This window comes from Hyla sarda, chromosome 2 (assembly GCF_029499605.1).
Source record: "Hyla sarda isolate aHylSar1 chromosome 2, aHylSar1.hap1, whole genome shotgun sequence".
Classification (NCBI taxonomy): domain Eukaryota; kingdom Metazoa; phylum Chordata; class Amphibia; order Anura; family Hylidae; genus Hyla; species Hyla sarda.
The window spans coordinates 434,880,723-434,903,043 of record NC_079190.1 but is presented as its reverse complement, the minus strand read 5'-3'; the positions used below and the strand labels follow the sequence as shown (position 1 = coordinate 434,903,043).

The 22,321-nt window shown below is 46.3% G+C and overlaps 1 protein-coding gene across 8 annotated transcripts in view; it reads right to left on the bottom strand.

Moving 5' to 3' along the window:
• Nucleotides 1-22,321, bottom strand: part of SPECC1 (sperm antigen with calponin homology and coiled-coil domains 1) — a 417,974-nt gene that overhangs the window by 233,416 nt on the left and 162,237 nt on the right. The window contains exon 1 of one of the 8 annotated variants that reach the window (XM_056559147.1): nt 8,568-8,850. The exons of the other annotated variants lie outside the window; for them this stretch is intronic. Within the exon in view, the coding sequence (XP_056415122.1) occupies nt 8,568-8,607 (40 nt within the window). The 5' untranslated portion in view covers nt 8,608-8,850. Of the gene's footprint in view, nt 1-8,567; nt 8,851-22,321 lie in introns of those variants that run through there. 8 annotated transcript variants of the gene reach the window in all.

Sequence of the window (22,321 nt, the reverse complement as noted above, 5' to 3'; positions counted from 1 at the left end):
AAAAAAAAAAAAATATATATATATATATACACACACACACACACACATACTGTATCTCTCTCTCCATATATATATTATATACACTGTATCTATATATATATATATATATATATATATATATATATATATATATATATATATATATATATATATATCTCTCAATTGTGTGTGTATGTTCCAGCATAACTTCCAAACGGCTGGAGATATTTTGATGAAACTAGTACAGATGTTACTTTTATGTCAAATTAAAATATGATAGTTAAATTAACCCTAACCTACCCCCTTAAGAGAAGGATGGGGTTTTTGTCTTAAAAGGGGTACTCCGGTGGAAAACTATTTTTTTTAAATCAACTGGTGGCAGAAAGTTAACCAGATCTGTAAATAACTTCTATCTAAAAATCTTAATCCTTTTGGTACTTATCAGCTGCTATATTATCCACAGGAAGTTCTTTTCTTTTTAAATTTCCTTTCTGTCTGATCACAGTGCTCTCTGCTGACACCTCTGTCAATGTCAGGAACTGCCCAGAGCAGGAGAGGTTTTCTATGGGGATTTGCTCCCGCTCTGGACAGTTCCTGACAAGGACAGAGGTGTCAGCAGAGAGCACTGTGGTCAGACAGAAAATAAATTTAAAAAGAAAAGAACTTCCTGCGGATCATAAAGCAGCTGATAAGTACTGTAAGGATTAAGATTTTAAAAAATAAATCATTTACAAATCTGTTTAATTTTCTGGCACCAGGTGATTTAAAAAAAAAAAATAATTTCCACCAGAGTACCCCTTCAAGTCTCATGCAAGTATATAGGACTTCCAGTACCTTACTCCAAGCTCTGCATCTCCTGGTGAGTGTCAATCCGGCCACCCCCCGCCCGCATGCCACACCCCATCTTGCAAAGACACACCCACCATTTAAGCCACACCCTTTATTTTCTACCCTTTTTGTGCACTAGTCCGGCTTGCAAGTCATGCCCACTTCCACAAAACCATGCCTTCTTCTATTTTCAGCCTACAATCTCTTCATCACAACTCAGCCCCATAGGATGGCAGGATAGGAGGACAAGTACTTCCTCCTATGTTGCTTTTCCTCCCCCACAAGGATTAGGTAGGAAAAACCGGCCAACGCTGGGTACTCAGCTAGTATATTGTACAGCTCAAGTACCAAAAACACCATACAACAGTATCAATATAAAAATATGTGCCATATGTTAAAAAGAGATTATTGCACAATACATACTGTGCGTTGCTTTATTTAACCTCTAAATGTTCACATTGTCAAATATCCTTCAATGGCTGGACATGTGATAACAACTAATTGTTCAATGAACATAGGACTTTCTCCATCCAAATAAGTGATAAGAAACTCTGTGCTGAAGAAATAATTTACTATCCTTAACAGATCCATAGCAAATAGAATTTCTTGACTCTCTCAACTACTTGATGACCATGTACAGTGAAGGAAAAAATTATTTGATCCACTGTTGGTTTTGTATGTTTGCTCACTGACATCTGATCACTCAGATGTTCATTGGCGAGCTTCAGACGGGCCTGTACATGTGCTTTCATGAGCAGGGGGACCTTATGGGCACTGTAAGCCTTCAGTCCTTCATGGTGCAGTGTGTTACCAATTGTTTTCTTGGTGACTATGGTCCCAGCTGCCTTGAGATCATTGCCAAGATCTTCATGTGTAGATCTGGGGTGATTCCTCATCATTGTTGCAATTACTGAAACTCCACTAGGTGAGATCTTCCATGAAGCCCCCAACTGAGGGAGAATGACAATTATTTTGTGTTTCTTCCATTTGCCAACAATAGCACGAACTGTTGTAAACTTCCCACCAAGTTGCTTGGCTTTTTTTTTTATGGTTTTGAAGCCCATTCAAGCCTTGAGTAGGTCTACAATCTTGTCCCTGGCATCCTTGGACAGGTCTTTGGTCTTTGCCATGGTGGAATCTGATTGGTTGCTTTTGTGGACAGGTGTCTTTTACACAGGTCACAAAAATAGTTTAGAAGCACTTCTTTAAAGAGAGTGCTCCTAATCTCATTTTATAACTTATGTAAAAGACATCTGGAAGCCAGAAAGGGGATATGTATTTTTTGTTATTTAGTCTCTCACTGTTCAAATAAACCTATCATTAAAGTTATAGGTAGAGATGAGCGAAGATTCGATTCGTCACGAACCTCGTGGCTCGGCGTTTTCTGACTTTAGCCTGCATAAATTAGTTCAGCTTCCAGGTGCTCCAGTGGGCTGGAAAAGGTGGATAAAGTCCTAGGAGAGAGTCTCCAACCCACCGGAGCACCTGAAAGCTGAACTAATTTATGCAGGCTAAAGTCAGCAACTGCCGAGCCGAGAAGTTTGCGACAAATCGAATTACTGTAACTTCGCTCATCTCTAGTTATAGGTCTTGTTCACACAATGTAGTTTTGGATTTTGTCATTTTTATGTTCCTATCTCAGGCCAACATACATTCATTTATTGGTATAGTATTAGAGTGGGGAAGGAAACTAGAGTGCTCAAAAGCAGCGGCATAAGGCAAGTTCATAGGACGTGTTAGCAGTCAGTAACGCTCAAACAAATTGTTGTCAGTACATCTGCCCATGAAACATGCCATAGAAGAACTAGCTTATAGGAAGCACTCACAGCATTTTTTTCCCCCAACATAAAACAACAATACTTTTGTACCCGAGTGGGTCCACTCAGCTTCTGGGGCCTGTCCTTGACTGCTATTGTAATAGTTGTGCCCATGGTCAGAGAAAACCCATCAAAAGAACCATCTTAGAACATTAGCGCTGCAAGGAAACAGTGCTGACCACTGAGCCACCGTACATAAAAAGAATTACGTAAACTGCAATGACATAATTCAGTCTTATCAGATCTGCTTCCTCTACAAGTGGACGCAATCCAATAACAACAGATTCTTGTAGTTGCTAAGAGAATATATGAAGGGCAGCATGGTGGTTTAGTGTTTAGCACTGTTACCTTGTAGCCTAAGCATCTTGGGTTCAGATCCAACCTAGAACATCTGCCTGAGATTTGTAGGTTCTCTCTCTATTTACATAGGCTTACTCCAACAATGCAAAAATGAAAAGATTACTGAGGCTAGTCCCAGTGTGGGAGTCTGATAGGAGAACTAAATAGAGAGTTGCACAGGGACTGATCCGAAAAAATAGGATTTCTGTTCAGTGACGCAGAATACGTTGGTACGATATTATAATGATAGAAATAGAGTAGAGTATTGGAGGAACAGGGCTGTAATAAATCCAATGTATACTATTGAAGTACGATTTTCAGGTCTGTGGTTTTTCAGCTGTAATACTAAATCACTATGGCTTGGTAAGAAAGCAATTCTGATATATACAGAATTATTTAGACATATTAAGATGTAGAGCATAGTGTAGAAGCTGAATGCACTCCCCTGTATGAATAGCTTGCTTGAATAACTTTATTCTTTAAAAAGCAGTATAACTACAGCGGGTAGAATCAGTGGAGCAACCTCGCGGCAACAGTCTGTTTCCTGCGCCCAAGTGCACTTCCTCGGGCCGCAGTAAAAGTACAGCAGGTAGAATCAGTTGAGCAACCTCTTGGCAACAGTCTGTTTCCTGCGCCCAAGTGCACTTCCTCGGGCCGCCGGCGGCCCGAGGAAGTGCACTTGGGCGCAGGAAACAGACTGTTGCCGAGAGGTTGCTCCACTGATTCTACCCACTGTACTTTTACTGCTATTAAATAATAAAGTTCTTCAAGCAAGCTACTCATACGGGTGAGTGCATTCTATTCAACTTCTACACTACGCTAAATTTCCAGAGACTGATTGTATTTCGAATAGCACCCCCGGATAGGATCCATAGGCGAGTTGGACCTTCCAGCTAGTTGGACATCAGGTCAGGTATGCGGTGCCAGACTGGCTCTACAGTGTTTTAATATTAAGATGTAGAGTCACATCTTAATGTTGAAATTATCAAACATATTAGGCCCAGTTTATAGTTTTCCATGCAAGTCTTTTTAAAAACAGAATTAGGAATAGGTCACCAGGGACCTGAGGAAACGCCTCTGAGCGTGAAACAGCATTGTCATCCAGGTGTGAAGCTCCTGCCGTTCCAGCTCTGCTTGGTTCACAGGGTGTCAGAATGTTGAAGTTTATCGAGTCTCTCCGATAATAAATCTACACAGCAAGTCCTACAGGTGTGTGCTCCGTTCTTTTCTCTTTTTTGAATTGAGAATTAGGAATAGATCCAGCCGTGTACAAACAGGACTGCATAGAAAAGATAACAAATAACTAGGACCCTTTCAGGTGCTTCTTGACATCACCTCCCTCCTAACCATCAGCAACAGGATGGCCTTCTTCCCCCATCCCATTGTCTTCCCTCAAGTCCATTTTGCACTTCCCAGAATATCTACATTGCAGAGGCTACCTCCTTGTAAAGCTTCAAACATGTTCCCTTAAAATGGAAACAAACTATGGACCATCAATAGTGTCAGGGACTTGCACACTTAGGCTCAAAAGGGGTCTTGAGCACCTGCCCTTTTTTCTGCAGTTGCCCCTTCAATTAAGATCCCGTGATAGTGAGTTCACTATCAAATCTGCCCATGTGTATGAGCCTTTACAGACATTTTTTAATTACGAGAAGTGCCCCTTTTTTTTTTTTATACTTGAGAAAGTAAATGTCCATGCACGTCCCTGAATAGTGCATCCAAAAACAAAAGACACAATGATACTTTTATTTAGCTAAAAGCTGGAGTACTGTGCACAGTGTGAACTGAGCCTAAACAATGGCTCTGTTATCAGTTGGCTGTCCTTCTAAAATGTATGGAACTACAACATTTTGTACAGTGAACTTCTTTAACAGATATTGCCTTGTACATATATATATATATATATATATCGATCCAGATGGGAAACTGCATGCAAGAAACTGCACTGTATACACCAGCAGTCTACAGATTTAAAAGTCCTAAAAACTATGCTGGTGTTCAGGACTATGCTGTAGTCTCAAAACAGTGGCCCTTCAGATGTTGTAAAACTACAACTCCCAGCATGCAAAACCAACCATGCTGGGAGTTGTAATTTTGCAATAGCTGGAAGGACAGTTTGGGGACCCCAGCTGTAGACCAAAGTATGGCAACTAGAGATGAGCGAACTTACAGTAATTTGATTCGTCACGAACTTCTCGGCTCGGCAGTTGATGTCTTATCCTGCATAAATTAGTTCAGCTTTCAGGTGCTCCCGTGGGCTGGAAAAGGTGGATACAGTCCAAGGAGACTCTTTCCTAGGAATGTATCCACCTTTTCCAGCCCACCGGAGCACCTGAAGGCTGAACTAATTTATGCAGGAAAAGTTATCAACTGCCGAGCCGAGAAGTTCGTGACAAATCAAATTTACTGTAAGTTCGCTCATCTCTAATGGCAACCATGGTATACAGCAGGGGTCACCAAACTGTGGCTCTACAGATGTCGCAAAACTACAACTCCTAGTATGCTCGTACAGCAGTCGGCTATCTGGGCATGCAGGGAGTAGTAGTTTCCAACAGCTAGAGGGCCACAGTATGGTGACCTCTGCTGTACACCAAAGAGCGGAGTATGGCAACCATGGTCACCAATGCCTTCTAATACCAAATCCAAGACCACGGATAACAGAGCGTTACTCTCACTGCGTGCCTGCTCTGCTTTTGCCAGTCATCCCTTGTGCCCCTACAGTATATAGCATAACCAAAGGTTTCTATGTTAGAGACAGAAATCATAAAGAGATGCAGTACAGGCTGACAGAGCCCAAGACTGCAGAGATCTGCATCATATGTCACATCTGCTTTGCTGTCAGTACAACATTTCTGCAGCGTCTTGTGCTTTTGTCTGGTGACATGCTGTAAGGCTAAACCAATAAATGACAGATCAATATTCAGTATCTGCTACATGTCAGAGATTCCCACATTCCTATACCCAGCAGTGTGTCACACACCGACCAGCAGCTCTATGTAAAGCAATTCATCAACTCCTGGTAATACTGTAATGATAGCTGGAGGTATATGGCGGTAGATTTCATCACTTTCTCCAATTTCCTCCTTGTACCGTATATACTCGAGTATAAGCCGAGTTTTTCAGCACGATTTTTCGTGCTGAAAACACCCCCCTCAGCTTATACTCGAGTGAACTCTCCACCCGCAGTGGTCTTCAACCTGCGGACCTCCAGAGGTTTCAAAACTACAACTCCCAGCAAGCCCGGGCAGCCATCGGCTGTCCGAGCTTGCTGGGAGTTGTAGTTTTGAAACTTCCAGAGGTCCGCAGGTTGAAGACCACTGCGGCCTTCGACATCATCCAGCCCCCTCTCACCCCCTTTAGTTCTGTACAGTACTCGCCTCCGCTCGGCACTGGTCCAGTGCTGCAGGACTGTCCGGTGAGGAGGTGGTCCGGTGGGATAGTGGTTCCGGGCTGCTATCTTCACCGGGGAGGCCTCTTCTAAGCGCTTCGGGCCCGGCCCCAGAATAGTCACGTTGCCTTGACAACGACGCAGAGGTACGTTCATTGCCAACGTACTTCTGCGTCATCGTCCAGGCAACGCCTCTATTCTGGGCCCGAAGCGCGGAGAAGAGGCGCCCCCAGTGAAGATAGCAGCCCGGAACCACTATCCCACCGGACCACCTCCTCACCGGACAGCCCTGCAGCACCGGACCAGCGCCGAGCGGAGGCGAGTACTGTACAGAACTAAAGGGGGTGAGAGGGGGCTGGATGATGTCGAAGGCCGCAGTGGTCTTCAACCTGCGGACCTCCGGAGGTTTCAAAACTACAACTCCCAGCAAGCCCGGACAGCCGATGGCTGCCCGGGCTTGCTGGGAGTTGTAGTTTTGAAACCTCTGGAGGTCCGCAGGTTGAAGACCACTGAGGGCGGATGATGACAAGAGGATGATGAAGGGGGGGTGTGGGATGATGAAGGGGGGTGGGGATGATGACAAGGGGATGATGACAAGGGGATGATGAGGGTCTGGATGATGACAGGCGGTGATGATGATGAGGATGTTAATGACGGGTCTGGATGATGACAGGGGGGGGAGATGATGTATTTCCCACCCTAGGCTTATACTCGAGTCAATAACTTTTCCTGGGATTTTGGGTTGAAATTAGGGGTCTCGGCTTATACTCGGGTCGGCTTATACTCTAGTATATACGGTATTTACATTCTGAACCTTTCTGTCAAAACAATGTTATAATTGAATATCAAAAAGTTTAAACCAAAATTGATCTTGTTTACAGAACAAAAACATTGTTATATTTTGCATCTTGATAGCAATGACTTTAAAGTTTGAAAAGCCAAACATTTTGTGTTTTTTAACCTGTTCTTAAAACAAACAATGAGAGACTGATTGGTTTATTTACAAACAATGTGAACTTGGCCCAATACACAATTCTACAACCAATGTGAACTGAGGCTGAGGCTGGGTTTACACTGTGGAATCTCTGGGCAGAATTTCTGCCGGAGATCAAGCTAGCGGCACTAGGACCACGCGGACTGCATTGCCGTCCCCATAGATGTCAATGCATTTCTGAGCAGATCTCCCAAAAGATCCACCCAGAAATGCATTGCCATCTATGGGGATGGCAATGCAGTCCGTGCGGTCCTAGTGCCGCTGTCACGATCTCCGGCAGAAATTCTGCCCAGAGATTCCATAGTGTGAACCAACCAAGGAGTACTGAGCCTTATACGCACTTCTACAAACAACCAATGAGTATTGAGCATATTGTGCAATTATATAAACAACCAATGTAAATGGAGCCTAATACTCAATTCTACAAAATATGAACGGAACCTAATAGGCCCTTTTACAAACAGCCAATGTGAATTGAGCCCAACACACACTTCTACTAACAACTAATGTAAACTGAGCCTAATACACAATTCTACAAACAAACGTGAACTAAACCTAATACACAATTTTACAAACAACCAATGTAAATGAGCCCAATACGCACTTCGATGTGAACTTATAAATGCACGGCTCACAAGCAATTACAAATAAGGCCGGTTTTGCAGGGATGTAATACATTGCACCTAATATACGTTCATTAGAAACCATATAGATAAACACCAATAAATCTTCAAATCCCAAAACCGCCCTTGCACCTGACTGAAGTACTGAAGGCCCTTACAGTCTATTTCATATAACAGGTGCCGCCAGCAAGGTAAGTATCCTCTGTATAATTGAACGCCAGGCCCTGGGGGGAGATACCTGAGCGGACCAGCCTCATTATTCATTAAGCATTTATGCAAATTGCCATTAATCTACATTATGCGGATCCTTTTGTGTCCGGTTAAAGCTGTAATTGGCCTGGAGAAATATGTGCGCCCATTCTCCAGCTGAGCAGCCTGACGCCAGGAGGGCAGGGTTAAAACTTGCCAGCTGCAGAGGGATAATCAGTGACAGGCACCCAGGCAGCATGCAGAGATATACCGGCTTCCTGTGTATTCTCATTGTGCATACACACTAATGCTCTCAGGACATTGGGAGACGCACACATACGTTTGCACACAAGGTCACAACTTTCATCGACAATTTGCTGATGCTGTATAACAAATGATCCCATACAAACCTTGCTCCTGCTCCTCAGGTTTTGCAGGCTGGTTCCCCATGATGCTGGATAGTGGTCAGAACCTATCGCACTGGCCTGCGTGCCTGGATTTTGGTTCTAGACATATTCCAAGTGACTTCTGCAGCTGGAACCTTTGTAGAGTCTGTATTGTGCTACATAGGAAACTCCGAGCTGTCCAACAGCAAGCAGTGGGAACTAAGCCTGGGTGCCTGTGCTGGAGCAGAGCTGGCCATCCCTCCTACCTCATTACAATACTGTGCACAGAAAGGCAGGGCTATGCAGTTAATTAGACGGCTGCCTCCTGGAATCAGGGAAGGAAGAATAGAGGTGACTCAACATGTGATGCAGGCCACACAGAGGCCAGAGGAGGCATTGCAGGCTGCTGGGAGGGAGCACAGCATCTATAGCAGTGTGTCTCCAGCTGTTGCCAATCTACAAAGCCCATATAATAGTGTGTCTCCAGCTGTTGCCAAACTACAAAACCCATATAACAGTGTGTCTCCAGCTGTTGCCAAACTACAAAACCCATATAATAGTGTGTCTCCAGCTGTTGCCAAACTACAAAACCCATATAACAGTGTGTCTCCAGCTGTTGCCAAACTACAAAACCCATATAACAGTGTGTCTCCAGCTGTTGCAAAACTACAACACCCAGCATGCCCGGACAGCCGTTGGCTGTCCGGGCATGCTGGGAGTTGTAGTTTTGCAACAGCTGGAGACACACCATTTGGAAAACACACTCCTATATACTCTTCATAATCAGCAAGATTTGCTAGTATCTTCCACAGCTGGATGTACATCTACAATACTTCTCCAGCAATCTGAGCTATTAAAGGGGTTCTCCCCTGCCTTCCGGAGCTTTGCTTGCAGTGTCCGGAAGTCTATTACTCCGAACGCTGTGTGCGGGCTTCCGTGTTCGAGGTCGCCCCCTCGTGACGTCACGCCTGCCCCCTCGTGATGTTACGCCCACCCCCTTGTGACGTCACGCCCACCCCCTCAATGAAAGTTTATGGGAAGGGGGCGGTCGCGCCCCCTTCCCATAGACTTTCGTTGAGGGGGCGGGCATGACGTCACGAGGGGGCGACCTCAAACACGGAAGCCCGCACACAGCGTTCGGAGTAATAAACTTCCGGACGCTGCGAGCAGAGCTCCGGAAGGCAGGGCAGTGGAGAACCCCTTTAAAATCAGCCACGATACAATTGCGTCATTTTGCAGATGTTCAATTTCACTATTTCATAGTTCCTCTGTGTATCTCTTAGGGTGCATGCACACAGGTACAGTTCCCATATCAGGTGTTTGATGAAAAACCGGATTCCTCAAAACCTGACTAAACTGTATCAAAATTTTTAATTTTTAAATTGAAAACCGTATACAGTTTGAAAATGATGTCCGGTTGCTTCCGTTTTTTAAGAAAAAACTTATACTTTTTTAACTTTTCACTCCATTTTGAATAAAGTTTCACTTGTTTGATTGAAATTCCAAGAATAAAAACTGTGCAAAGTCAAAAAAGGTATGGTGAAAACCGGATGGAACCGTACACACATACAGTTCTGTACAGTTCCCATTGACTCCCATGTTAAACAAAAAAACATATACAGGACCAAAAAACATGGTAGACTACAGGTTTGGGTATGGGTAAAAAACCGGACAAAACCGTATAAGACTCAAAACGGACACCAGATGATGCGTTTGACATACTGTTTACAATGATAAGTCAATGCATACAGTTTTCTATACAGTTCCATGCGGTTTCTAACTTGAAACCGTATACGGGAACTGTATAGCAAAAACGTGGTGTGCATGCACGGTTGGCTAGGTTCAGACTACGGAATTTCCGCCTGCAATTCCAGGCAGAAATTCCGCTTACTACTGTATAGTGAATGGGTTTCCCGTTCACAAATTCACACTTCGGAATTTGTGAAGCGGAATTTGTGAGCGGAAAATCCGCTTGAAAATTTCCGCCTGAAGAATGGTATTGCTCATTCTTCAGGCGGAAATACTCGCAGAACACATTGCCCGGAGATTCCGCAGTGTCACGTACGACTTTTGACCTTCAACTAGTTTTGTGACTGCTGCATGGCAGTTGCGCTATGTTGACTGCAACACCAGTCAGTAACGTTATGCAAAATCAAGCGCACACCATCTTGTGTGTGTTACCAAAGTCGCCGTGTAGCTCTAGCCTATTTTTTCTGGAGCCACAAGTTTTAGGCTTCCCTTACACAATATATTAGGCTTCCCTTACACTCATTGGGGGACATTTATCATTGTCTTTACACCACTTAAATGTTCTAAATATCCCTGCAAATTTTGCGCAATTGCATTTTTTGCGCAACTTTTTTCCACTATTTTCAGTAGAACATCTTTCAAAGTTGTCTACTGTCTGGTGCACCGTACCTCACTTTTTGCAGTGGAGCTGTATTTATTATTTGCGCAAATTACATTTATAAGATTTTTGAATAAATAAATATACGATCTTGGCACTTCCTTGTCTGTGGGTGTAAACTGCACTAGTTTTGTGATTTTGTATACCCTTACTGCTGCTGGCCCCTGTCTACCATAGATGTGTATTGGAGTACTAGTAAAATCAATAAATAATTTAAAAATAAAAAAGCCACACAAAGCATGTAGGGGGAAATTATCATTGCACCATTTTTTGCTTTCCCTTTCTGCTTTCTGACAAATGTTGGGGCTTTAGACATTTATTTTTGAACTTTTATAAATGTCACAACAGTTTTGCACATTCTCACTAAGCATGTGACAATATGATAAATTTGGTGCATTTGCTTTTGGCATAAGAGAAAAAGCGCAAGCTAGAAAAGTGAAGTTAAAAAAGTGCAAATAATAAATTCTCGCTATGTGTACCTCCAGGGATACATTCCCCCAACTAATTAAACATTCTGTTAACCCCTTAAAAGGGTACTCCAGAGGGGAAAAATATTTTTAAATAAACTGGTGCCAGAAAGTTAAACAGATTTGTAAATTACTTTTATTTAAAAAATCTTAAACCTTCCAGTACTCATCAGCTGCTGTATGTTCCGGAGGAGGTTGTGTAGTTCTTTCCAGTCTGACCACAGTGCTTTCTGCTGACACCTCTGTCCATGTCAGGAACTGTCCAGAGCAGGAGAGGTTTGCTATGGGGATTTGCTCCTGCTCTGGACAGTTCCTGACACGGACAGAGGTGTCAGCAGAGAGCATTGTGGTCAGACTAGAAAGAACTACACAACTTCCTCTGGAGCATATATTTCAGCTGATAAGTACTGGAAGGATTAAGATTTTTAAATAGAAGTAATTTACAAATCTATATAACTTGCTGGCACCAGTACCCCTTTAACCTCTTAAGGACCCATGACGTATGCATACGTCATCACACCCTGGGTCTTAAGGACCCATGACGTATGCATACATCATGTCTTTTCCTGGTCTCCGCCGCTCACCCGGCGGAGATCGGAAGCGGATCCCTGCTGAAATCCTTCAGCAGGGATCCAGGGCAAACGCCGAGGGGGGCCATGTAGGCCCCCCATGTCGGCGATCTCCACAAATCGCAAGGGAAATCACCCTTGCGATCTGCGGCGATACCGGGCTGATCGGGTCTCTGGGACCCGACCGCCCGGTAATTTCGCATGATCCCGGCTGTCAAAGACAGCCAGGACCGTGCTAAAGCATAGGAGCGAGGTGGCAAGCCTGCCACCTCCTCCGATCCCCTGCGATTCTTCGGTTAGTTAACCGACCAATCGCAGGGGGGGGGGGGGGGCGGTTACTTCCTTCCGTTCTGCCCGGCCCCTGGAATTCCGGGAGGAAGACCGGAGGACACGGTGGGGGACGGGGGAGTGCTGGGGACCGGCCCCGGTACTTACCTCGTCCCTGAAGACCCGGATCCCGGCGATGAAGACGGCGGCGGCGGCGGCGACAGGTCAGTAGATCTTCAGCCGCGGTCGGGCCCTTTACAGCAATGCATGTCGCCGTAAAGCGACATGCATTGCTGTATTGGGACCCTGTATACTACAACTCCCAGCATGCCCAGACAGCCCTTGGCATCTGGGCATGCTGGGAGTTGCAGTTTTGCAACATCTGGAGGTCCACAGTTTGGAGACCACTGTGCCCTTCCAGATGTTGCAAAACTACACATTCTCAGCATGCCCTTACTGTCCAGGCATGCTGGGAGTTGTAGTTCTGTAACATCTGGCCCTTCAGATGTTGCAGAACTGCAACTCCCAGCATGCCTGGACAGTTTTGGCATACTGGGAGTTGTAGTTTTGCAACATCTGGAAGGGCACAGATTGGGAACCATTGTATTAGTGGTCTGCAAACTGTAGTCCTCCAGATGTTGCAAACTACAACTCCAAGCATGCTGGGAGTTGTAGTTCGGCAACATCTGGCTCTAAAGATGTTGCTGAACTACTACTCCCAGCATGCCTGAGAATGTTTGGGAGTTGTGGTTTTGCAACAACAGGAGGCACACTGGTTGGGAAACATTGTCTGTTTCCTAACTCAGTGTTTCCTAACCCGTGTGCCTCCAGCTGTTGCAAAACTATAACTACCAGCATGCACTGATAGACTGTGCATGCTGGGAGTTGTAGTTTTGCAACAGCTGGAGGTCCCCCCCTTGTGAATGTACAGGGTACATTCACATGGGCAGGGGGCTTACAGTGAGTATCAGGCTACAAGTTTGCAATGCAGCAAATTTTGCGCGGCAGCTCAAACTCGCAGCAGGAAACTCGCTGTAATCCCCCGCCCGTGTGACTGTACCCTAAAAACACTACACTACACTAACACAAAATAAAATAAAGTAAATAAAAGTAAAAAACACTACATATACACATACCCCTACACAGCCCCCCTCCCCTCCCCAATAAAAATGAAAAATGTCTGGTACGCCACTGTTTTCAAAATGGAGCCTCCAGCTGTTGCAAAACAACAACTCCCAGTATTGCCGGACAGCCGTTGACTGTCCAAGCATGCTGGGAGTTTTGCAACAGCTGGAGGCACCCTGTTTGGGAATCACTGGCGTAGAATACACCTATGTCCACCCCTATGCAAATCAATAATTCAGGCCTCAAATGCGCATGGCGCTCTCACTTCGGAGCCCTGTCGTATTTCAAGGCAACAGTTTAGGGCCACATATGGGGTATCGCCGTACTCGGGAGAAATTGCCTTACAAATTTTGGGGGGCTTTTTCTCCTTTCACCCCTTATGAAAAGGTGAAGTTGGGGTCTACACCAGCATGTTAGTATAAAAAAATAAATTTTTTACACTAACATCTGGTGTTGCCCTATACTTTTCATTTTGACAAGAGGTAAAAGGGAAAAAAGCCCCCCAAAATTTGTAACGCAATTTCTCCCGACTACGGAGATAGCTCATATGTGGGCGCAAAGTGCTCTGGGGGCGCACAACAAGGCCCAGAAGGGAGAGTGCACCATGTACATTTGAGGTGATTTGCACAGGGGTGGCTGATTGTTACAGCGGTTTTGACAAACGCAAAAAAAAAAAAAACACATGTGACCCCATTTCGGAAACTACACCCCTCACAGAATGTAATGAGGGGTGCGGTGAGAATTTACACCCCACTGGTGTCTGACAGATCTTTGGAACAGTGGGCTGCGCAAATTAAAAATTTTGTACAGCCCACTGTTCCAAAGATCTGACAGACACCAGTGGGGGGGTAAATGCTCACTGTACCCCTTGTTATGTTCCTCAAGGGGTCTAGTTTCCAAAATGGTATGCCATGTGGGGGTTATTTTGCTGTTCTGGCACCATTGGGGCTTCCTAAATGCGACATGCCCCCCGAGCAAAATTTGCTCTCAAAAAGCCAAATATGACTCCTTCTTTTCTGAGCATTGTAGTTCGCCCGTAGTGTGCTTCAGGTCAACTTATGGGGTACCTCCATACTCGGAAGAGATGGGGTTACACATTTTGGGGGGTATTTTCTGCTATTAACCCTTGCAAAAATGTGAAATTTGGGGGGGAAACACACATTTTAGTGAAAAAAATATATTTTATTTTATGTATGCAAAAGTCGTGAAACCCCTGTGGGGTATTAAGGCTCACTTTATTCCTTGTTACGTTCCTCAACGGGTCTAGTTTCCAAAATGGTATGGCATGTGGGTATTTTTTGCTGTCCTGGCACCATAGGGGCTTCCTAAATGCGACATGCACCCGAGCAAAATTTGCTCTCAAAAAGCCAAATATGACTCCTTCTCTTCTGAGCATTGTAGTTTGCCCATAGTGCACTTCATGTCCACTTATGGGGTACCTCCATACTCAGAAGAGATGGGGTTACAAATTTTGGGGGGTATTTTCTGCTATTAACCCTTGCAAAAATGTGAAATTTGGGGGGAAACACACATTTTATTGAAATTTTTTAAATCTTTTTTTACATATGCAAAAGTCGTGAAACACCTGTGGGGTATTAAGGCTCACTTTATTCCTTGTTACGTTCCTCAAGGGGTATAGTTTCCAAAATGGTATGGCATGTGTTTTTTTTTTCCTGTTCTGGCACCATAGGGGCTTCCTAAATGCAACATGCCCCCCAAAAACCATTTCAGAAAAACGTACGCTCCAAAATCCCCTTGTCGCTCCTTCGCTTCTGAGCCCTCTACTGCGCCCGCCGAACACTTTACATAGACATATGAGGTATGTGCTTACTCAAGAGAAATTGGGCTACAAATATAAGTATACATTTTCTCCTTCTACCCCTTGTAAAAATTCAAAAATTGGGTCTACTGTCACGATGCCGGCTGGCAGGTGGTGGATCCTCTGTGCCAGAGAGGGATTGGCGTGGACCGTGCTAGAGGATCGGTTCTAAGTCACTACTGGTTTTCACCAGAGCCCGCCGCAAAGCGGGATGGTCTTGCTGCGGCGGTAGTGACCAGGTCGTATCCCCTAGCAACGGCTCAACCTCTCTGGCTGCTGAAGATAGGCGCGGTACAAGGGAGTAGACAGAAGCAAGGTCGGACGTAGCAGAAGGTCGGGGCAGGCAGCAAGGATCGTAGTCAGGGGCAACGGCAGAAGGTCTGGAATCACAGGCAAGGAACACACAAGGAACGCTTTCACTGGCACTAGGGCAACAAGATCCGGCGAGGGAGTGAAGGGGAAGTGAGGTGATATAGGGAAGTGCACAGGTGTAAACACTAATTGGAACCACTGCACCAATCAGCGGTGCAGTGGCCCTTTAAATCGCAAAGACCCGGCGCGCGCGCGCCCTAGGGAGCGGGGCCGCGCGCGCCGGGACAGAACTGACGGGGAGCGAGTAAGGTACGGGAGCCGGGGTGCGCATCGCGAGCGGGCGCTACCCGCATCGCGAATCGCATCCCGGCCGGAGGTGGTAACGCAGCGCCCCGGGTCCGTGGAACCGACCGGGGCGCTGCAGTGAGGGAAGTGTAGCGAGCGCTCCGGGGAGGAGCGGGGACCCGGAGCGCTCGGCGTAACAGTACCCCCCCCCTTGGGTCTCCCCCTCTTCTTGGGGCCTGAGAACCTGAGGATCAGACTTTTGTCCAGGATATTGTCCTCAGGTTCCCAGGACCTCTCTTCTGGACCACAACCCTCCCAATCCACTAAAAAAAAAGTTCTTCCCCTGACCTTTTTAGAGGCCAAAATCTCTTTGACAGAGAAGATGTCCGAGGAGCCGGAAACAGGAGTGGGAGGAACAGATTTAGGAGAAAAACGGTTGAGGATGAGAGGTTTAAGAAGAGAGACGTGAAAGGCATTAGGGATACGAAGAGAAGGAGGAAGAAGAAGTTTGTAAGAGACAGGATTAATTTGACACAAAACTTTAAAAGGACCAAGATAGCGTGGTCCCAACTTATAGCTCGGGACACGGAAACGGACATATTTAGCGGAGAGCCATACCTTGTCTCCAGGGGAAAAAATGGGAGGAGCTCTTCTTTTCTTATCTGCGAATCTCTTCATGCGAGAAGAAGCCTGTAAGAGAGAATTTTGGGTCTCTTTCCATATGGTGGAAAGATCACGAGAAATTTCATCCACAGCGGGCAGACCAGAGGGCAAGGGGGTAGGGAGGGGGGGAAGAGGGTGACGGCCGTACACCACGAAAAACGGAGATTTGGAGGAAGATTCAGAGATTCTGAAATTATACGAGAATTCGGCCCAAGGTAGAAGATCTGCCCAGTCATCCTGGCGGGAGGAAACAAAATGTCGTAAATAGTCACCCAAGATCTGGTTAATTCTCTCTACTTGTCCATTGGATTGAGGATGGTATGCAGAAGAAAAATTTAATTTAATCTTGAGTTGTTTACAGAGAGCCCTCCAGAATTTAGACACAAATTGGACGCCTCTATCCGAGACGATCTGTGTAGGCAACCCGTGAAGACGAAAAATGTGTACAAAAAATTGTTTAGCCAACTGAGGCGCTGAAGGAAGACCAGGAAGAGGGATGAAATGTGCCATTTTGGAGAATCGATCAACGACCACCCAAATAACAGTGTTGCCATGGGATGGGGGTAAGTCAGTAATAAAATCCATACCAATCAGAGACCAAGGTTGTTCGGGGACAGGTAGAGGATGAAGAAAACCAGCGGGCTTCTGGCGAGGAGTCTTATCCCGGGCACAGATAGTGCAGGCTCGCACAAAGTCCACCACATCAGTCTCTAGAGTCGGCCACCAATAGAAGCGAGAGATGAGTTGCACAGATTTCTTGATGCCCGCATGACCTGCGAGATGGGAGGAGTGACCCCATTTGAGGATCCCAAGGCGTTGGCGTGGAGAAACAAAGGTCTTTCCTGGAGGAGTTTGCCTGATGGAGGCTGGAGAAGTGGAAATCAGGCAGTCAGGAGGAATGATGTGTTGAGGAGAGAGTTCAATTTCAGAGGCATCTGAGGAACGAGAGAGAGCATCGGCCCTAATGTTCTTATCAGCAGGCCGAAAGTGAATTTCAAAATTAAATCGGGCAAAGAACAGAGACCACCTGGCCTGACGAGGATTCAGCCGTTGGGCAGACTGGAGGTAGGAGAGGTTCTTGTGATCGGTGTAAATAATAACTGGAAATCTTGATCCCTCCAGCAGATGCCTCCATTCCTCAAGTGCTAATTTAATGGCTAGAAGCTCTCGATCCCCGATGGAGTAGTTCCTCTCCGCCGGAGAGAAGGTCCTGGAAAAAAAACCACAAGTAACAGCATGCCCGGAAGAGTTTTTTTGTAGAAGGACAGCTCCAGCTCCCACTGAGGAGGCATCAACCTCCAATAGGAAGGGTTTAGATGGGTCAGGTCTGGAGAGCACGGGAGCCGAAGAAAAGGCAGACTTGAGTCGTTTAAAGGCGTCTTCCGCTTGAGGAGGCCAAGACTTGGGATCGGCATTTTTTTTTGTTAAAGCCACAATAGGAGCCACAATGGTAGAAAAATGTGGAATAAATTGCCTGTAATAATTGGCGAACCCCAAAAAACGTTGGATGGCACGGAGTCCGGAGGGGCGTGGCCAATCTAAGACGGCAGAGAGTTTATCTGGGTCCATTTGTAGTCCCTGGCCAGAGACCAAGTATCCTAGAAAAGGAAGAGATTGGCATTCAAACAGACATTTCTCTATTTTGGCATAGAGTTGATTATCACGAAGTCTCTGAAGAACCATACGGACATGCTGGCGGTGTTCTTCAAGATTGGCAGAAAAAATCAGGATATCGTCCAGATATACAACAACACAGGAGTATAGGAGATCACGAAAAATTTCATTAACAAAGTCTTGGAAGACGGCAGGGGCGTTGCATAGACCAAAGGGCATGACCAGATACTCAAAGTGTCCATCTCTGGTGTTAAATGCCGTTTTCCATTCATCCCCCTCTCTGATGCGGATGAGATTATAAGCACCTCTTAAGTCCAGTTTGGTAAAAATATGGGCACCTTGGAGACGATCAAAGAGTTCAGAGATGAGGGGTAGGGGGTAGCGGTTCTTAACCGTGATTTTATTAAGACCGCGGTAGTCAATGCAAGGACGTAGAGAGCCATCTTTTTTGGACACAAAGAAAAATCCGGCTCCGGCAGGAGAGGAGGATTTACGGATAAAGCCCTTTTTTAAATTTTCTTGGACGTATTCAGACATGGCAAGAGTCTCTGGGACGGACAGAGGATAGATTCTGCCCCGGGGTGGAGTAGTGCCCGGGAGGAGGTCAATGGGACAATCATAAGGCCTGTGAGGAGGTAGAGTCTCAGCTTGTTTTTTGCAAAAAACGTCCGCAAAGTCCATATAGGCCTTAGGGAGACCGGTTACATGAGGAAGCACAGGGACACGGCAAGGTTTACTGGGAACCGGTTTTAAGCAGTCCTTGGAACAAGAGGGCCCCCAACTCTTGATCTCCCCAGTGGACCAATCCAGGATTGGGGAATGGAGTTGAAGCCAGGGAAGTCCAAGAAGGATTTCAGAAGTGCAATTGGGGAGGACCAACAGTTCAATCCTCTCGTGATGAGATCCGATGCACATTAGAAGGGGCTCCGTGCGGAAACGTATAGTACAGTCCAATCTTTCATTGTTTACACAATTGATGTAGAGGGGTCTGGCGAGACTGGTCACCGGGATGTTGAACCTGTTGACGAGAGAGGCTAAGATAAAATTTCCTGCAGATCCAGAGTCCAAGAAGGCCACAGCAGAGAAGGAGAAGGCAGAGGCAGACATCCGCACAGGTACAGTAAGACGTGGAGAAGCAGAGTAGACATCAAGGACTGTCTCACTTTTGTGCGGAGTCAGCGGACGTCTTTCCAGGCGGGGAGGACGGATAGGACAATCCTTCAGGAAGTGTTCGGTACTAGCACAGTACAGGCAGAGATTCTCCATGCGGCGTCGTGTCCTCTCTTGGGGTGTCAGGCGAGACCGGTCGACCTGCATAGCCTCCACGGCGGGAGGCACAGGAACAGATTGCAGGGGACCAGAGGAGAGAGGAGCCGGGGAGAAGAAACGCCTCGTGCGAACAGAGTCCATATCCTGGCGGAGCTCCTGACGCCGTTCGGAAAAACGCATGTCAATGCGAGTGGCAAGATGGATGAGTTCATGTAGGTTAGCAGGGATTTCTCGTGCGGCCAGAACATCTTTAATGTTGCTGGATAGGCCTTTTTTAAAGGTCGCGCAGAGTGCCTCATTATTCCAGGATAATTCTGAAGCAAGGGTACGGAACTGTACGGCATACTCGCCAACGGAAGAATTACCCTGGACCAGGTTCAACAGGGCAGTCTCAGCAGAAGAGGCTCGGGCAGGTTCCTCAAAGACACTTCGAATTTCCGAGAAGAAGGAGTGTACAGAGGCAGTGACGGGGTCATTGCGGTCCCAGAGCGGTGTGGCCCAAGCCAGGGCTTTTCCAGACAGCAGGCTGACTACGAAAGCCACCTTAGACCTTTCAGTGGGGAACTGGTCCGACATCATCTCCAAGTGTAATGAACATTGGGAAAGAAAGCCACGGCAAAACTTAGAGTCCCCATCAAATTTATCCGGCAAGGATAGTCGTATTCCAGAAGCGGCCACTCGCTGCGGAGGAGGTACAGGAGCTGGCGGAGGAGATGATTGCTGGAGCTGTGGTAGTAACTGTTGTAGCATAACAGTCAGTTGAGACAGCTGTTGGCCTTGTTGCGCAATCTGTTGTGACTGCTGGGCGACCACCGTGGTGAGGTCAGCGACAACTGGCAGAGGAACTTCAGCGGGATCCATGGCCGGATCTACTGTCACGATGCCGGCTGGCAGGTGGTGGATCCTCTGTGCCAGAGAGGGATTGGCGTGGACCGTGCTAGAGGATCGGTTCTAAGTCACTACTGGTTTTCACCAGAGCCCGCCGCAAAGCGGGATGGTCTTGCTGCGGCGGTAGTGACCAGGTCGTATCCCCTAGCAACGGCTCAACCTCTCTGGCTGCTGAAGATAGGCGCGGTACAAGGGAGTAGACAGAAGCAAGGTCGGACGTAGCAGAAGGTCGGGGCAGGCAGCAAGGATCGTAGTCAGGGGCAACGGCAGAAGGTCTGGAATCACAGGCAAGGAACACACAAGGAACGCTTTCACTGGCACTAGGGCAACAAGATCCGGCGAGGGAGTGAAGGGGAAGTGAGGTGATATAGGGAAGTGCACAGGTGTAAACACTAATTGGAACCACTGCACCAATCAGCGGTGCAGTGGCCCTTTAAATCGCAAAGACCCGGCGCGCGCGCGCCCTAGGGAGCGGGGCCGCGCGCGCCGGGACAGAACTGACGGGGAGCGAGTAAGGTACGGGAGCCGGGGTGCGCATCGCGAGCGGGCGCTACCCGCATCGCGAATCGCATCCCGGCCGGAGGTGGTAACGCAGCGCCCCGGGTCCGTGGAACCGACCGGGGCGCTGCAGTGAGGGAAGTGTAGCGAGCGCTCCGGGGAGGAGCGGGGACCCGGAGCGCTCGGCGTAACATCTACAAGAACATGCGAGTGTAAAAAATGAAGATTGTGAATTTTCTCCTTCACTTTGCTGCTATTCCTGTGAAACACCTAAAGGGTTAAAATGCTGACTGAATGTAATTTTGAATACTTTGGGGGGTGCAGTTTTTATAATGGGGTCATTTGTGGGGTATTTCTAAGATGAAGACCCTTCAAATCCACTTCAAACCTGAACTGGTCCCTGAAAAATTGTAATTTTGGAAATTTTGTGAAAATTTTGAAAATTGCTGCTGAACTTTGAAGCCCTCTGGTGTCTTCCAAAAGTAAAAACTTGTCAATTTTATGATGCAACTATAAAGTAGACATATTGTATATGTGAATAAAATAAAATAATATTTGGAATATCCATTTTCATTACAAGCAGAGAGCTTCAAAGTTAGAAAAATGCAAAATTTTCAAATTTTTCATCAAATTTTGGGATTTTTCACCAAGAAAGGATGCAAGTTACCAAAAAATTTTACCACTAAGTTAAAGTAGAATATGTCACGAAAAAACAATCTCGGAATCAGAATGATAACTAAAAGCATTCCAGAGTTATTAATGTTTAAAGTGACAGTGGTCAGATGTGCAAAAAATGGCCGCGTCCTAAGGTGTAAAATGGCTGGGTCCTTAACCCCTTAACGACGCAGGACGTATATTTACGTCTTGCGCCGGCTCCCGCGATATGAAGCGGGATCGCGCCGCGATCCTGCATCATATCGCGTCGGTCCCGGCGCTCATCAACGGCCGGGACCCGCGGCTAATACCACACATCGCTAATCGCGGCGATGTGCGGTATTAACCCTTTAGAAGCGGCGGTCAAAGCTGACCGCCGCTTCTAAAGTGAAACTGAAAGTGACCCGGCTGCTCAGTCGGGCTGTTCGGGACCGCCGCGGTGAAATCGCGGCGTCCCGAACAGCTGATCGGACACCGGGAGGGCCCTTACCTGCCTCCTCGGTGTCCGATCGCCGAATGACTGCTCCGTGCCTGAGATCCAGGCAGGAGCAGTCAAGCGCCGATAATGCTGATCACAGGCGTGTTAATACACGCCAGTGATCAGCATAGGAGATCAGTGTGTGCAGTGTTATAGGTCCCTATGGGACCTATAACACTGCAAAAAAAATGTAAAAAAAAAGTGTTAATAAAGGTAATTTAACCCTTTCCCTAATAAAAGTTTGAATCACCCCCCTTTTCCCATAAAAAAAATAAAACAGTGTAAAAAATAAATAAATAAACATATGTGGTATCGCCGCGTGCGTAAATGTCCGAACTATAAAAATATATCATTAATTAAACCGCACGGTCAATGGCGTACGCGCAAAAAAATTCCAAAGTCCAAAAAAGCGTATTTTGGTCACTTTTTACACCATTAAAAAAATTTATAAAAAGTGATCAAA